General features: G+C 46.9%; 1 protein-coding gene across 1 annotated transcript in view; it reads left to right on the top strand.

Annotated features, from left to right (window-relative positions):
• Positions 1–18,808, top strand: part of JHY (junctional cadherin complex regulator) — a 113,116-nt gene that overhangs the window by 80,240 nt on the left and 14,068 nt on the right. The window contains exon 6 of the mRNA XM_044278299.1: positions 16,618–16,692. Coding sequence (XP_044134234.1) covers positions 16,618–16,692 — 75 coding nt within the window. The remainder of the gene's footprint in view (positions 1–16,617; positions 16,693–18,808) is intronic.

The following is an 18,808-nucleotide window of genomic DNA, read 5'->3' as shown; positions in this document are numbered from 1 at the left end:
AGTGCGATAAATGGGACTGCGACAAGAACGTGTAGTCTCGTTCCCTGCCATGATGGTATCTCCATATATCATGGAGCTGGGTTTCTGCTATAAGGGATTTAAGATCCCGTCTTTGTGTCTGCGTTCGACTACTACAATCTAACTCAACATTTGCCGGAATGTTAAAGTCCCCCCCTACCACAATGGAACCCGAAGCTACAGATCTAAGTTTATGAAAAAAACGGCCAAGGAAGGATATTTGTCTAGTATTGGGCACATAGACCGTGGCTATGGTCACCGGTAAATTATCTAAAAGGCCTGTTAGGATTGTTGTAGAAAAATTAATAGTTGCAATCAGCTCGCATCAAAGTTTGTGTAAGGAAAAAGGTAAATCCCCCTTCCGTCAGCTGCAGTCAGAGACAGACCCAAGTGCTACCATCTTGATTGAAATTCTGAGCAACTCCTCCCCCTCCTTGCCCAGTCTCCGTCCTTTATTGACTAACAAAAGGTGTAAAAGGGGCTGGCCCAAGACAAGGATACAGGAAGTGATGACATACAGGAAGTGATGACATAGGAAGACAAGACACCATCATTTAGAATAAAATAGCCAGCTAACAAACACGTGTATACAATAATCTAACATTACCACTGGAGCGAACTTTATCCAGCCTTGCTCAGTGATCAATGCCAGATAAAGTTACTATGATCCACATGCAGGTTTATTTACAGTACAGCGTCATTATCTCCAGCGGCTGATCGGGCGCACTAGAGACAACAAACGCACGTTCCTTTACAGGACATACACGGAAAGATATCCACTCCAATGGTTTACCCTGACACTGAGAGACATGATGACAATACACAATATATTAAATACACATCCTAATAAAATTACCACAACAGTATAATATAGCGCCCCTTGGTGTCCGTAACCAGGGAGGACTGAGTAAATGCCACATTTCTCTTTATTGCCAACAGAACTCCTGCTTTCTTTTTTTTAAACGCAGGGGAGTAGTAGATATGTCCGAAATCGGGATGCTTACACCTGTGGGAGTCTGCTGGTAATAAATGGGTTTCCTGGGCCATAAGTACATTACATTGGGAAGTAGTGGCATCTGTCCATAACCACTTCCTTTTATGAGGGGAGTTTAACCCCTTCACATTTAGAGAATACACTTTAATACCCATTAATATAATAAAGCATACTAGCTCTGCGCTGCTCTGGTTGCACATACGGAAAGTAAGCTACATCATTTGCCTGAATCACAGTTGTAACCATATAAGAGACTATAACAATAGTAAAACAAAAAACATAAGAAACCAGAGAACTAGAGGCACTGGTAAAATGCCTCATATGGGTAAGATTGAGAAGCGGGCTATCGCCCCTTCGAAATGTGGGGAGTAAGGAAGCGAGTCTTTCCGTTACCTTACAGCACCAATTACACGCTGTTCAGTCCAGCTCAAGCCAGGTTCCACTCCACGGGGATCTTGGCCTGTCGACGGTGTAGGTCTACTGACAGCTAAGCTTCTTCTGGAAGCAGGCCCAAGGCTTTCAACTTCTGCGCGGCAACTTTCGGCGATGCGCACACGTGGAAGACGCCATTTTGCGCAACGATAAGTTTCACTGGGAAGCCCCATCTGTAACGGACTTGCTTCTCCCGAAGTATCTTTGTAAAGGGGGCAAATTCTTTTCTTTTAGCTATTGTCACCGCCTACAGATCCGGAAACACAGAGATGCCTTCAAAGGAACCAGTAGGTACGGGATTCCTCCGTAACGCTTTAAAAAAGGCTTCTTTAACTTGGTAGAAGTGGATCCTCGCTAGGACATCACGAGGAACCACTGAGTCCAAACTTGCTGGTTTAGGGATCCTGTGTATGCGGTCGATGGTAAGGTCCATCTCTGAGAGATCCGGCATGGCTTCTTTAAGCAGGGTCTGCAGTAGCGAGTGAAGTTGTTCTGGGCCCACCAATTCAGGTACCCCTCGCAAGCGTACGTTGTTTCGTCGGCTTCGATCCTCCGTATCGGTGAGTTTAGATTCAATCCTGCCAATCTCCTCATCCAGGGCAGCTTTAGCATCAATAAGCTGGTTGTGTGATGCGGTGAGTTCCGCCATCTTGCCCTCTAGGTGTACCACTTCGGTTTGTACCTCTCTGAGGATGTGGTGAAAGTCCTCTTTCAAAGAAGACCGCAAGGAGTACAGCATATCGTGAAGCAGCTCTTCGGTAAGTGGTGAGACTCCCGACAACTCTCGGTAATCTGTGCGGGCCGCATCCAGAGAGGAAGAAGGAGAACTCGCACAAGATGGCGGAGATGGTGGTTTTGAGCTCCCGCTCAGCGGCAAAGTTTTGTGGAAAAGTGAGTTTCACCGGATCCTGGCGTTTTTTAACTCGCCCCATAGATGTACCGGTAACAGGTGTATGAGACCTCATAAATTAGAGTGCTGGAAATGCTGAAAACTAGCTGAATTGCAGTGCTAACAGCGGACTTCTTCAACTATGCAGCCAGCGCCATCAGCGTCCAGGCCACATCCGTTCCAGAACTTTTTTATTATCTGAGGATTAAGCTTTAATTACAGAAGAGTGAGCAACAAGTGCGTTAGTGAGGCAGTTGCTCCTTAGCTTGTGACCCTACCATTATACAGTAGCTGGGGAGGAGGAAAACTAACCCCAGACCAGAAGATGAAGACGTGGTAACAAGAGCGGAGGATCATGGTGGGGTGGAGCAGGTAATGATGATCCTTTCAGTAGGGTAGGCAAGCTGCCGGCACCTGTTAGAAATCATGTATTCCTGGACAACCCCTTTAAAGGGGCTTTGCCAAGGCAAACATATTCCCTATTTTTGGCCCAACCCCTTTAAAGGGGTTGTCTGGGCTTTTAATATTGATAACCTATCCTCAGGATAGGTCATTAATATCAGATTGCCAGGGGTCTAACACCCGGCACCCCCGCCAATCAACTGTATGAGGAGGCGATAGTGTGCACGTGCAGTCTCTCTTCCAGCTCTGCTGCTGACATAGACAGCAGCAGCGGTCAGGAAGAGTGAAGGGAGACGGCACGTGTGCACTACATGCGCTGTTTCCTCATACAGCTGATTGGCGGAGGTGCCGGGTGTTGGACCTCTGCCAATCTGATATTGATGACCTATCCTGAGGATAGGTCATCAATATTAGCCCCGGAGAACCCCTTTAATGACATCCCTATATTGTTTAGTGATTAAGAAGATTTGCCAATCAAGAGTCTGGAACAGTCGACTCACAACTCTTGTGAGAGATAAATTGGCAGCCATACTTTTGTCAACCATTATGGCCATTATTAGAGATGAGCGAATTTCCACTTATGAAATTCGTTCACAATTTGTTTGTTGGTAAAAGGTGAATTGCGTTATGGATTCCATTACCACAGACCATAACGCAATTATATGATGGAATGCATAATGGAATGCCTTTAGAGGCATTCCGTTATGCATTCCGTCATAGAATTGCGTTATGGTCTGTGGTATCGAAATTCATAACGCAATTCACCTTTTACCACCAAATGAAGTGTGGTCGAATTTCAAAATATGAAATTCGCTCATCTATAGCCATTATCATAGTCCCCAGTGATCGTGGCCCAGCTTTTCTACAGTCCTGAATGGCCATGTACATGTACCACAACAACACTGCTGCATTGTAAATCATTGGCTCATACTAATCTTCCTGATGCTTCTGATACGTGAGAGGAATGCAGATAATGGCAGTTATTCCAACCATCCACACGGAGAGGTAGCGCCTCGCCGCTTGGATTGGTTATTATGTGCAGGTTTTCGGTGTGTTTCCAGCCTTCACTCTTCCACCTGCAATATCCCACCTGGCCTTTGATGCAGCTATTGATTTGGTCTCTGGTCGAGGACCTTGTTCCAGGTTATAAATTGTTGCAGCCTTTCAATGGATTTCTTGTCGTGCTCAGTAGTGCGCCTTTCACACTTTCTGAAAAGACAGCAGCAAAGAACAGGAGCAGCAATAATTAATAGAAAGCGATTATGTTGCGAGCATGAATATCCGAAGAACATGGCGGCAAAGCCACGAAATGCTCTCCACCCAGTGAGATAAAAGGTAGAAAGCCTTTGTGAGGCTAATGAGACCTCCTGACATTAAATGATTAAAGAATTAATTTTCCCTTATGCTTTTTGTGCCATTGTTCATAGTCCTTTGTTCCTGAATCCTTAAAAGAAATATATCGTTAAATCATATTCATGAGGGTAATTTGGAGTCGGCCTCTTGGGTCTTTAATATTCTGTTTCTGGATTCTTATTCAAACGGCGGATTTTTGTGAGGATTTCTGCGCTGAAATCCGCGTGGAATCCACACGGAAACCAACTCCCATTGTTGTCATTGGGAATCCACAGTGCCGTCCATATGGTCACGGATGATTTCCTCGCAAATTTCCAGACCGCATCCGGAAACTGCAGCGGGTGTCCACATATGGATTAGGCCCACTGCAAACTGCAAAATCCAGAGGTCCAGCCTTAAATTTCTGGTGTGTATTCTGTACAACAGATTTCTGGTGGTAATTACCCTAAGGGCGCTTTCACACAGTCAGGACTCATGCCTTAAGGCCTCATGCACACGACAGTTTTTTTTCACGGTCCGAAAAAACGGGGTCCGTGGGTCCGTGATCCGTGACCGTTTTTTCGTCCGTGGGTCTTCCTTGATTTTTGGAGGATCCACGGACATGAAAAAAAAGTCGTTTTGGCGTCCGCCTGGCCGTGCGGAGCCAAACGGATCCGTCCTGAATTACAATGCAAGTCAATGGGGACGGATCCGTTTGAAAATTGAGCCACAGTGTGTCATCTTCAAACGGATCCGTCCCCATTGACTTACATTATAAGTCTGGACGGATCCGCTTGCCTCCGCACGGCCAGGCGGACACCCGAACATAACTTGAAGCGTCCCCATCACCATGGGAACGCCTCTACGTTAGAATATACTGTCGGATATGAGCTACTTCGTGAAACTCATTTCCGACAGTATATTCTAACACAGAGGCGTTCCCATGGTGATGGGGACGCTTCAGGTTAGAATACACTGCAAACTTGGTACAAGACTGCCCCCTGCTGCCTGGCACCACCCGATCTCTTACAGGGGGATATGATAGCACAATTAACCTCTTCAGGGCTGCCAGGCAGCAGTGCCACCAACGATTTTTAACTATAGAGGGAGGAAGGGGGGGGGGCCATGGGCACACACTGTGCCCCCAACGATTTTTAACTATAGAGGGAGGAAGGGGGGGGGGGGGGGGGGGCGATGGGCACACACTGTGCCACCAACGATTTTTAACTATAGAGGGAGGAAGGGGGGGGGCGATGGGCACACACTGTGCCACCAACGATATTCAAACTGGGGAGGGGGGGGGTCTGCCCCCTGCTGCCTGGCAGCCCTGATCTCTTACAGGAGAATATGATAGTACAATTAACCCCTTTAGGTGCCGCACCTGAAGAGGTTAATTGTGCTATCATATCCCCCTGTAAGAGATCGGGTGGTGCCAGGCAGCAGGGGGCAGTCTTGTACCAAGTTTGCAGTGTATTCTAACTAGAAGCGTCCCCATCACCATGGGAACGCTTCTGTGTTAGAATATACTGTCGGAAATGAGTTTTCACGAAGTGAAAACTTAGATCAGAAAAAGCTTTTATGCAGACGGATCTTCGGATCCGTCTGTATGAAAGCAACCTACGGCCACGGATCACGGACACGGATGCCAATCTTGTGTGCATCCGTGTTCTTTCACGGACCCATTGACTTGAATGGGTCCGTGAACCGTTGTCCGTCAAAAAAATAGGACAGGTCATATTTTTTTGACGGACAGGATACACAGATCATGGTCTCGGCTGCAAAACGGTGCATTTTCCGATTTTTCCACGGACCCATTGAAAGTCAATGGGTCCGCGAAAAAAAACGGAAAACGGCACAACGGCCACGGATGCACACAACGGTCGTGTGCATGAGGCCTAAGTTTGAGGTGTTTTGCGTTGCTCAAATTGTGGATCCACAAAACACGGATAATAGCCGCGTGCATTCTGCATTTTGCGGAACGGAACGGCCGGCCCCTAATAGAACAGTCCTATCCTCGTCCATAATGCAGACAATAATACGACAGAATGGCCATGCGGACATGGAATGCACACGGAGTTATATATATATATATATATATATATATATATATATGTTTTGTGGCCTTATTGAAGTGAATGGTTCCGCATGCAGGCAGCAAAAACAAAACAATGGAACGGACATGGAAAAAAAGTATGTTCGTGTTCATGAGCCTTCAGTCTTTGATCAGTGATTTCCATCAGTGATTGGGAGCTAAAACCAGGAGTGGAACCTATGTAACACCCCAGAGTGGCATTGCCACTTCTGCACCTAGCTATTGTCTCCTATGGTTAACCTCATTTCATCACGTGTATTAATTTCCAGGTCCTGCATAATGTGCAGATCTATTTCCATGCAACTATTTGTGTTCACGTGTAATGTGCCTGGTTCACCATCAGGTGGCAGCGTAAATGGCAGAGCTACAAGTGCATAGAGTGGAAACTTCCTTTCCATTCTAACCCCCCTCTGTGGTGTGGTGGATTTTTCCCCACTTGCTGCAGGGAGGAAGGAGTCCTAGTTAGAAGTGAGTTCAGCCTCCTGGAGGCAGAAGCTGGAAGCCTCAGAGACCAGAGTAAAGTGTTCCTTGGACAAAGCTAGAGACAGACCAGATTACAGAGCAAAGTACAGCCTATAGCTAAAGCTAAATTCTACAGTTACCCTGTCAGCACAGCAGAGTCAGAGAGCGACTGATGTAGCAGAGAGGAGTTTGCCTGCCACAGTTAATGCCAAAGCCTGCTGGAAACCAAGATAAAGCCTGTGAATCGTTTGGAGAAAAGTTTATTCAAGTAAGGCCTCATGCACACGACCGTTGTGTGCATCCGTGGCCGTTGTGCCGTTTTCCGTTTTTTTTCGCGGACCCATTGACTTTCAATGGGTCCGTGGAAAAATCGGAAAATGCACCGTTTTGCAGCCGAGACCATGATCTGTGTATCCTGTCCGTCAAAAAAATATGACCTGTCCTATTTTTTTGACGGACAACGGTTCACGGACCCATTCAAGTCAATGGGTCCGTAAAGAACACGGATGCACACAAGATCGGCATCCGTGTCCGTGATCCGTGGCCGTAGGTTACTTTCATACAGACGGATCCGAAGATCCGTCTGCATAAAAGCTTTTTCAGAGCTGAGTTTTCATTTCGTGAAAACTCAGATCCGACAGTATATTCTAACACAGAGGCGTTCCCATGGTGATGGGGACGCTTCAGGTTAGAATATACTAAAAGAACTGTGTACATGACTGCCCCCTGCTGCCTGGCAGGTGCTGCCAGGCAGCAGGGGGCAGACCCCCCCCCCTCCCCCCCCTGTAGTTAACACATTGGTGGCCAGTGGGGCCCCCCTCCCCTGTAGTTAACTCGTTGGTAGCCAGTGGGCCCCCCCTCCCTCCCCTGTAGTTAACTCGTTGGTAGCCAGTGGGCCCCCCCTCCCTCCCCTGTAGTTAACTCGTTGGTAGCCAGTGGGCCCCCCCCCCGATCGGTAACCATGGCAACCGGGACGCTACTGCAGTCCCGGTTGCCATGGTTACTTAGCAATTTGTAGAAGCATCATACTTACCTGCGAGCTGCGATGTCTGTGTCCGACCGGGAGCTCCTCCTACTGGTAAGTGACAGGTCTGTGCGGCGCATTGCCTAATGATCTGTCACTTACCAGTAGGAGGAGCTCCCGGCTGGACACAGACATCGCAGCTCACAGGTAAGTATGATGCTTCTACAAATTGCTAAGTAACCATGGCAACCGGGACTGCAGTAGTGTCCCGGTTGCCATGGTTACCGATCGGAGCCCCAGCGATTAAACTGGGACTCTGATCGGTACTCTCCACTGCCACCAATGATAGGGGGGGGGAGATTTTAATTAGGAGGGGGAGGGAGGGGAGAGGGCCCACTGGCCACCAACGAGTTAACTACAGGGGAGGGAGGGGGGGCCCACTGGCCACCAACGAGTTAACTACAGGGGAGAGAGGGGGGGCCCACTGGCTACCAACGAGTTAACTACAGGGGAGGGAGGGGGGCTGGCTACCAACGAGTTAACTACAGGGGAGGGGGGGGGGCCCACTGGCTACCAACGAGTTAACTACAGGGGAGGGAGGGCTGGCCACCAACGAGTTAACTATAGGGGAGGGAGGGCGGCGGCCGCACTGGCCACCAATGAGTTAAAAACAGGGGGGGGGGGATCTGCCCCCTGCTGCCTGGCAGCACCGGCCAGGCAGCAGGGGGCAGTCATGTACACAGTTTGTAGTATATTCTAACTAGAAGCGTCCCCATCACCATGGGAACGCCTCTGTGTTAGAATATACTGTCGGATTTGAGTTTCACATCTAACTCATATCCGACAGTATATTCTAACATAGAGGCGTTCCCATGGTGATGGGGACGCTTCAAGTTAAAATATACCATCGGATTGTAGAAAACTCAGATCCGATGGTATAAAAGGGACTCCTGACTTTACATTGAAAGTCAATGGGGACGGATCCGTTTGCAATTGCACCATATTGTGTCAACGTCAAACGGATCCGTCCCCATTGACTTGCATTGTAATTCAGGACACCAAAACGACTTTTTTTTCATGTCCGCGGATCCTCAAAAAATCAAGGAAGACCCACGGACGAAAAAACGGTCACGGATCACGGACCTACGGACCCCGTTTTTGCGGACCGTGAAAAAATACTGTCGTGTGCAGGAGGCCTAAAGCTGTTATCAACTTCATCACAAGGTCTGGACTCAATTTATTTCTTCATCCCCTTCATCACCTACCCTCTTTGCTCTGCTTCAGATGACAACGCCTGGGGTCTAGCGTATCCAGGTAGGAGCACTGTGACATGTGCATCAACATTAAGGGACATTTAGGCTACCCTACACCACTCTGGCATTCCTACACCTGGGTACCATCCATCACAGTATCTCTAAAAGGGACCCTGTGCCCTTGTTGCTTCACTGCAACTGGTCTCACGAAAACAAGTACACTTATTTCATCATAAAGGGACCCCTTGCCGCTACCGTGCATCGCACCTACATAGAGATAAGGTGTATTAGAAATATTTGTTCCTGCTCTGTGTTTTTGACCCACTCCTGGTTTTGGCTCACAATCACTGATGGAAATAATTGATCAAACACTGAGGCCTTGTTCACATTTCCGTGTCTGTTTGACTTTCTTAAAAAAAAAAAAAAGTCGCCTGTGTTTTATCCATGAAGATGTCTGTGAATGATCCATTTTCGGTCCGTGGGTCTGTTTTTCCCCTCAGTGTGTCTTCCGTATTCCACGGACACTGCTCAGCTGAGAATTAACCGGAACATCTCCTATCAGTGAGTGGTCAGTGAAAAACAGATCAAATACGGATGTCATCTGTGTTGTGTCCAAGATTTTCACAGACCCACAGACTTCAATGGACACGTTTGGTTTGCATCATGGACCAAAGTAGTAAGTGTTTTTTTATTTTTTTTCACTGACCCACTGGTGTGTGAACAAGCACATTAAAATCAATAGGTATGTGTGCTGTCTGTAGAAAATGCGGACAGCAGATGTTAAATTGCCCTAAGTCTCCTATATGGGTAACAGGTGCTAGTTGACTACCAATAATGCCTGCCATTATAGAACCTACAGGAGTTTTCACTCAGCCTAATTTCTGTGTGTCAGTCTTCACTGTCATCATAGCATTCAGCATTTACAATCCTCAGTGGGTAAAAGCCAGCAGCAGTTTAAATCTTTGTATTACGTGGACTTGCGGCTGATAGCTCCTATCTACAGTGATACATAATTATATGGGTACTTGGGAGGCAAACAAGAATGTTCCCATTCACTGATCTTGATCTTGAAAATGGCACGGAATCGAAACATGAATGTATTAGGAATTGGTTGAACCTCATTGGGCAAAAAATTTGATCCATTTTACATAAAATTGGTCATACAACCAGATACCGGCGGTGTGCATTCCACATGTTCCCCTTCCACAGGTCCCGGATGATGTAACCAAATGAGTATTCAGATCCGGACCCAAAAAACAGTTCTGTGAATGGAGCCTTAATCTAGAAATGATAGGAGAAGCCTAGGCAAGGACAGGGATTTCATACAGACCCCCCAAAAGCTACAAGGTGACAGTGCAGCGACCCGGCCCCAGATACATCGACGTCAGCCTTCAGAACCAAAAACCTCAGACATAAATCTCATTTTGTGGGTTGAATTATAAGATAAGACCCAGAGCAGCAGACTGGAGAATGGATCTGATCTGCACAGGCTGAATATCACTAAACACTGCCGAGAAAATGAAATTCTTGCCGCTCTGTAATTCTCCACATGGCAGGCAGCCTCTCACTGGAGATTATTGACTTACATTAATGTGTGTTATTGAGTGGTCCTGCCTGGGGTGTTATTACAGCTGCCTCCACCTCGAAGGGCAAGAGCGCTGCCGGAAAACAAAATCTTCAGCATCTGCAGTTATTAGGTGGTATCATCAGCCTCAGCTCATTACTGCTCATAGTGACGAGACTTGAAGGCTTAGATACACAGCCCAGCCGACAGTATCACCTATGATAGGCTTAGATACAGCGGCCCTGCTGATAGTATAGCACATGATAAACTTAGATACAGCATGCAGCTGATGGTATCACACATGATAGAGACAACAGGTAGTATCAAACAGGTATCACTTAGCAGACGGTATCACATATGATAGGCTTAGATACATCCAGGGCCGGCCTTAGGTGTTCAGGCGCCCTGTGCGAGCTAACCTTGTGGCGCCCCCCCCCAAAAAAAAAAAAAAAACACTGCTTGTTGCTGGCATCATGGCATAGGCTGGCTGACTATCCAACCAAGTAGTTACCAGCCCGCACACCCCAAAGGCCGGTGTAATGTTATACTCCCCTACTTCGTGAGATTTCCCTACCTTCGTCACTTCCGGTCGCACCGGACATGACGTGAGGAGGTGTGCAGCGCCGTGCAGGCGCACAACGACAGGTTAGGGAAATTTCACAGCGGAGTGCACATGCGCCGGGAGCCTCGCCGGCGGTTAGGGTAGGGAAAAACTATGGGCCAGTGTGCAGGCGCAGTGATCGGATGGATGTTCTCAGCTGGACACCGGCCGACACTGCGCATGCACCGGGAGCCTCGCCAGCGGTTAGGGAAGGGAAAAATTACGTACGGGCCAGTGCTTTTTCCCTACCCTAACCGCTGGTGAGGCTCCCAGCGCATGCGCAGTGTCGGCCGGTGTCCAGCTGAGAACATCCATCCGATCACCGCACCTGTGCACTGGCCCATAGTGCGCCCCCCCAACACCCCAGTATGATAAACATTGGTGGCGCAGTGCACCCCCCCCCCCAACACCCCAGTATAATAAACATTGGTGGCGCAGTGGGCCCCCCCAACACCCCAGTATAATAAACATTGGTGGCGCAGTGCGCCCCCCCATATAATAAACATTGGTGGTGCAGTGGGCAGTGCCAATGAGGGTTAAAAAAAAAAAAAATATTAACTCACCTCCTCCAATTGATCGTTTTCTGTTCTTTCTTCATGACCTGTCAAAGGACCTGTGGTGACATCACTGTTCTCATCACATGATCCATCACATGATCCATCACCATGGTAATGGACCATGTGATGACCTCAGTGACGTCACCAAAGGTCCTGAAGAAAGAACAGGAGACCGGCAGCTACGCGATCAACTGGAGGAGGTGAGTTAATTTTTTTTATTATTTTTTAACCCTCATTGGCACTTCCCACTGTGCCACCAACGTTTCTTATACTGGGGTGTTTGTTGGGGTGTTGGGGGGGGCGGGCGCACTATGCCACCAACGTTTCTTATAAAGTTATACAAATACAGGAGGCGGGTGCCGGAATCAAATAGCCGGCACCCGACCTCTGTGACAGGGAGCTGCGATCAGTGGCAGTTAATCCCTCAGGTACCGCACCTGAAGGGTTAACTCAACTGCCGCTGATCGCAGCTCCCTGTCACAGAGGTCGGGTGCCGGCTATTTGATTCCGGCACCCGCCTCCTGTATTTGTATAACTTTATAAGAAACGTTGGTGGCACAGTGGCCACAGCCCCTCCCCTCCTCCTCCCGTCTCTCTTCTTATTGGCAGCAGCGGGGGCAGCAGGCAGGTCAGACACAGGGGAGGAGGAATCAGGTCAGACACAGGGGAGGAGGAATCAGGTCAGACAGGGGAGGGGGAGATGAAGGGGGCGCCCCGAGGTAGAACACAAGTGCAGCCTCGCCTGCCGCTGCCGCATATACATTGCGAGCTGTCGGCCGCCCAGCGCCCCTGTTGCTATGGCGCCCTGTGCGGCCGCACAGCCCGCACACCCCAAAGGCCGGCCCTGGATACATCAGCTCAGTAGACAGTAATAGGCCTCATTCACACGTCCGTGTCTGTCATGAAATCCATCATAAGGTGGTCAGTAATTCTATCGTGAAGATGTCTGTGAAGAATCCGTGTTCCAAAGAGACTGCGCGGCTGAAAATGAATTTTCAGAACATCTCATCTTAATGGTCCATGAAACACGCATGAGTCTGTGTTTTTCACGGACCCATAGACTGGACCTAGACCCTACAGGTTATAGCCAATGCCCATCCGAGCCCTCCTCACGGCCGCCGGCCAGGTACATAACAATCTGATGCTCTCAGCATTAGGGCTCATGCACACAACCGTATTTTATTTCCTTGTCCGTTACGTGTTTTTTTGCAGCCCATATGCAGAACAATTGACTTCAATGGGTCCGCAAAAAAAATGGAAATGACTCTGTGTGCATTCCGTTTCCATATGTCCGCAAGTTCGTTACACAAAAAAATTGAACATGTCCTACTCTTGTCAGTTTTGCGGACAAGGACAGGCATTGTTACAATGGATCTGCAAAAAAATGGATACAACATGGACGCCCCACGGATGTCATCCGTTTATTTTATTTTTTTCACAGATCCGTATTTTGCGGACTGCAAAATATATACGGTTGTGTGCATGAGCCCTAATGCTGGGAGCATCAGCCAGCAGCCGGAGGCACTTTCCTGAATTCAACTGTATCACTGCCCTCAGTATGGTGATAGGGCAGTATTTTATGCTGCAATTTGGTACCTGGTGTTGCTGAGGTGGTTTTTGTGCTGCACTATTCTGGCACCGTCTACTTCTGTTGGCCCTGCTTACTTGTGTTGCCCTGTCTTCTGGCAATTGGGACTTGTGTACAACATGGGGCTCCTTGTAGTTTTTTTTCCAGGGTCATACATTTGTAGCCAGGGGCGTAGCTATAGAGGGTGCAGAGGTAGCAGTCGCTACCGGGCCCAGGAGCCTGAGGGGGCCAAAGACCCTTGTGCCACATAAGAAGACATTTTTCTCAGGAATGCGCCACATATGAACATGGCACCAACACAGATGTCTACAGCTGTGAAAGTACACCTGTAACAGGTCAGCCAGTCTCATAGGTACAAATCTGCTGACAGATGCCCTTTACGTTCCCAGTCTGCCCCTGATGAACGTCCATCAGAAATATTAAACTCAGGACAAACAGACTTTTTTTTTATAGTGGCCCTTTTTGGGCCGGTGGCGTTTTTTTCTTGGGCTGGATGTGTGTGTGTTTTTTTTTTCTTCATGCGTTTTCACATAGACATAGAGGGGGAAAAATTGTCTGAAAAACGCCAAGAGAAACATGGTTTGACTAAAAACAGCTTGTAAAAATGCGAGTATGGCAGTACCCTTACACAGGATTACATTCAGCATCTCAGCTATTATCAAGTTCAATAGGTTTATATACAGCCGCCCGGCAGCAGAGCCACACACTGAGGATATAGCATAATGGTTTTATGTACATTATATGGTTGTTAATATGTATTGATATAATATGTATAATAATAATTATAATAATATTCTACAGCAGTGTTTCCCAACCAGTGTGCCTCCAGCTGTTGCAAAACTACAACTCCCAGCATGCCCACAAAGCCAAAGGCTGTCCAGGCATGCTGGGAGTTGTAGTTTTGCAACAGCTGGAGGCACACTGGTTGGGAAAGACTGTTCTACAGCAAGACAAACCTGACATAACTGGCTCTGCTGCATCTTGATGAATGATACAGCACCACCTATTGTTAGAAAAGGGCATTACATACAGTGTTGCACTGTATTTTATATACTGTATTTTACACTTACAAATCACTAGCACACATGGAGTACTGTCAGGGCCATCTTTAATATTGATTGGACCCTGGGCAAAAATTTTCTTGGGCCCCCTGGATCCCGCCTTCCCACACCATGCAATCACGGCCACCACCACAACACACACACACAAAAAATCCACACACCTGGTAGAGTACAGTGATATAAATACTTCCAGTTCTGAAGACTCCAGCGGCTCAGGATCAGTGCTCTGGGCAGCTGGGCTCAGGCTGGAAGTGGGCACCGCTCTGCAGGAAGAAGACCGGGGCTCGGTTCACCCTAGCGTTACAGTGCACCCCAGAGTATGCAGTATAGCACCCTATAGTATACAGCAACCCACAGTATGCAGTGTAGCACCCTATAGTATACAGCACCCCACAGTATGCAGTATAGCACCCCACACTATACAGTATACAGCACCCCACACTATACAGTATACAACACCCCACACTATACAGCACCCCACACTATATAGTAAAGCAGTATAGCACCCCACAGTATACAACACCTCACAGTATACAGAAGAGCAGTATAGCACCCCACAATATACAGCACCTCACAGTATACAGCACCCCAAACTATACAGTACAGCAGTATAGCACTCCACAATATACAGCACCCACAGTATACAGCACCTCACGGTATACAGCACCCCAAAATATACAGAATACCACACCTCACAGTATACAGCACCCCAAACTATACACTGTACAGCACCCCACACTATACAGTACAGCAGTATAGCACTCCACAATATACAGCACCTCACAGTATACAGCACCCCAAACTATACAGAATACCGCACCTCACAGTATACAGTACCCCACAGTATACAGCACCCCAAAATATACAGCCCCCCACAGTATAAAGCACCCCACAATATACAGTATACAGCACCCCCATAGTATACAGTAGAGCAGTATAGCACCCCACTATACAGTAGCTTACAGTATATTAGCATTGCAGCCCCTGTCACCTTTTCCTGATGTAATCTTCTAAAAAAAAAGCTCCACAATTATGAGAAACATCTCCTGCAGCAACACTCCTGGTAGACAGGACATGTGGTCACATGGTGATGATGTCATCTAAGGTCCTAGAAAATCACAGCTCTAACAGTACCCTGCCTGGAGTGCCGGCAGGCAGGCATGGCATTGCAGCACCCCCCTGTGTAGCTGATAGCCTGATACTCGGGGAAGTGGCTAGCAGGGCTCAAGAGGCAGCTGCCTAGGGCCCCCCAGGAGCAACTGGGCCCGGGCATCTGCCCCTTGTTAAAGACGGCCCTGAGTACTGTGTACAGTTCTGGGCTCCTGTGAACAAGACAGACATAGCAGAGCTGGAGAGGGTTCAGAGGAGGGCAACTAAAGTAATAACTGAAATGGGGCAACTACAGTACCCAGAAAGATTATCAAAATTAGGGTTATTCACTTTAGAAAAAAGATGACTGAGGGGAGATGTAATAAATATATCAGGGGTCAGTACAGAGATCTCTCCCACCATCTATTTATCCCCAGGACTGTGACTGTGACGAGGAGACATCCTCTGCTGTCACCACCAGATCTTTGAGAAGTTCTGATAGACGTTCTTCAGTACCTCCTGCATGATCTTCTTTTGTTTTGCTTTCGTTTTGACATCTCTCCTCCCTCTCCCAGCTGTCATCTATTAGCAGTGATTGCCTCCCTATATATCTCCTCCCCATACTGCCTCACCTTGCGGTTTATATTACATCCTGGATTGTTGGCTTGGTTCTAGGTGACCCTGACTCCCCCCGTATTAAGTGCAGGGAGCTGGTGGTCGTGTCCCCTCACTATTATAGGGTTTGCAGGTGTCATTAAGTCTAAGTACGTGGACATGCAATCTTCTACCACTGAGATCTTTGCATGGGCTGAGAAGACAGGTAGAGCTTCAGGGCTTTAATAGGGGTCACCCTTTTGTTCCTTAGTTTTGGATCAAGCCAGTCAAGCCAACTTCTTGTTTTCTTTTACACCATCTGCATCTGGAGGAAAGAAGGTTTGTACACAAACATAGAAGAGGATTCTTTACGGTAGGAGCAGTGAGACTATGGAACTCTCTGCCTGAGGAGGTGGTGGTGGTGATTTCACTAAAAGATTTCAAGAGGGGCCTGGATGTATTTCTGGAGTGTAATAATATTACAGGCTATTGCTACTAGAGAGGGATCGTTAATCCAGGGAGTTATTCTGATTGCCTGATTGGAGTCAGGAAGGATTTTTTTTCCCCCTGAAGTGGGGAAAATTGGCTTTTACCTCACAGGGTGTATTTTGCCTTCCTCTGGATCAACTTGCAGGATAACAGGCTGAACTGGGCAGACAAATGTCTTTTTCAGCATTATAAATTATGTTACTAGAATGATCAATGATTTCTTGGATTTATTTTAGAAGTTAAAAACGTTTCTCAATCAAGAGGTGAAGTTAGGAGGCCTTGGACCAGTGCAAACCATCAGCGAAGAAAAGGTGAGCAAAGAATATGTGACAACCAGGTCTTACTATATACTTTCCTCCACTGCTATATACTTCCCTTCACCACTATATACTAAACTCTACCACTGTATAATAAACTCTATATAATACTCTCACCCATTATATACTGCCCCCCACCACTATATACTGCTCTCCACTACTATATACTACCCTCCAACGTTATATACTGCCCCCACCACTATATGCCACCCTCCAACACTATATACCATGCTCCACTACTGTATACTACCCACCACCATTATATTCTATCCTCCACCGCTATATACTAAACTCTACCACTGTATACTAAACTCCACCACTATATACTACCCTCTACCATTATATACTGCCCTCTACCACTATATACCACTCTCCACCACTATATGCTATGCTTTACCACTGTATACTACCCTCCATGACTGTATACTACCCACCACCATTATATTCTACCCTCCACTGCTATATACTAAACTCTACCACTATATACTACCCTCCACCACTATATACTGCCCTCCACCACTATATACTAAACTCTGCCACTACATACTAGTACCCTCTACATCAACATACTACTCTCCACTGCTATATATTAATCTCCATTAGAGATGGCCTTGCGGTTCGCCCGGTGGTCGTTTTGCAGCGAACTTTGCGTGTTTGCTATTCGCCGAACATGCAAACATATGGCGATGTTCGCATGCGCCATATTCTTTTGCATTGCGCAGAACTTTGACACATGACACATCCATCAGGTGGGACAGGACAGCCAATTGAGACATTTCAGCACATGGACACCCCCCCACCCCATAACAGAACCCGATCCAGCAGCCATTTTACATTCAGTGTTTTGCCACTGTAGGGAAAGGTTGCTTTGTGGAGCAGCGACAGACTGTTAGGGACATCAAACACTAGCTAATAGGGCCACAAAAGTCCTTTTAAGGACGTACAGGTGTGCTATTAATAGGTGTGATATACTGAGGGGTGTGATATACTTATAATATACTTTCTAACATAGAAAGTTTATTATAGTGCATAGTTGTGTGCGGTTCTGCTGCGATACCACAGGTATATAGAGGGACAAGCGCTATTGGAACAACTAATTGCAACTGGTTTGATATACCTGTTGCCCCCCAAAAAACTGATTGAGGGGTGTGATATACCCATAATATACTTTCTAAAATAGAAAGTATATAGTGCATTTGTATTGTGCAGCAGTTGTGTGCGGTTCTGCTGTGATACCACAGGTATATAGAGGGACAAGCGCTATGGGAACAACTATTTGCAACAGGTGTGATATACCTGTTTCCCCCTAAAAAACTGATTGAAGGGTGCAATATACCTGCTTCCACAAAATATTGATTATGGGGTTTGATATACCTGCTTCTACAAAATGCTGATTGAGGGGTGTGATATACCTGCTTCCACCAAATATTGATTAAGGGGTTCTATATACCTGCTTCCACGAAATACTGATTGTCATGTTACACATGCATAGTTTGCCTTTTTATTCTGTGTGTCCCTTCTCTCTTCCCCTCCTGCTGTGCTTTCTGCATAGTCTCCTGCCCTCTCTCCCTTGCATTCTGGCTTCACTCTTCATCTCAGCCACATGTATCCTGTTAGATGCTCACACCATGATTTTTTGACCTATCCATTTGTTCATCGGTGTATGATCTGCACAGTTTGGAATAAACTTCTTCACAATCTACAAGGTGTCGTTTTGATCGAGACATTGTCGGCTAATTCAACTAAAATTGATGGTTACTGCTATCTCATCAAAACTGTAAGTTACAGAGATCACGCTTTTAATGCTTAGATTGGAGAGGCAGAACACTGATTAAGGGTTTTTTATATACCTTCTGCCACAAAATATTGATTGAGGGGAGCGATATGCCTGTTTCCACAAAATATTGATTAAGGGGTTCTATATACCCGTTTCCACAAAATACTGATTAAGAGGTTTGATATACCTGCTTCCACAAAATGCAGATTGAGGGGTGCGATTTACCTTCTTTCACCAAATATTGATTAAGGGGTTCTATATACCTGCTTCCACAAAATACTGATTGAGGGGTGCAATACACCTGCTTCCACAAAATATTGATTAAGAGGTTTG

The sequence above is a fragment of the Bufo gargarizans genome, chromosome 2 (genome assembly GCF_014858855.1).
Source record: "Bufo gargarizans isolate SCDJY-AF-19 chromosome 2, ASM1485885v1, whole genome shotgun sequence".
Lineage (NCBI taxonomy): Eukaryota > Metazoa > Chordata > Amphibia > Anura > Bufonidae > Bufo > Bufo gargarizans.
The sequence above is the reverse complement of the archived record's forward strand: the minus strand, read 5'-3'. Positions and strand labels throughout refer to the sequence as shown.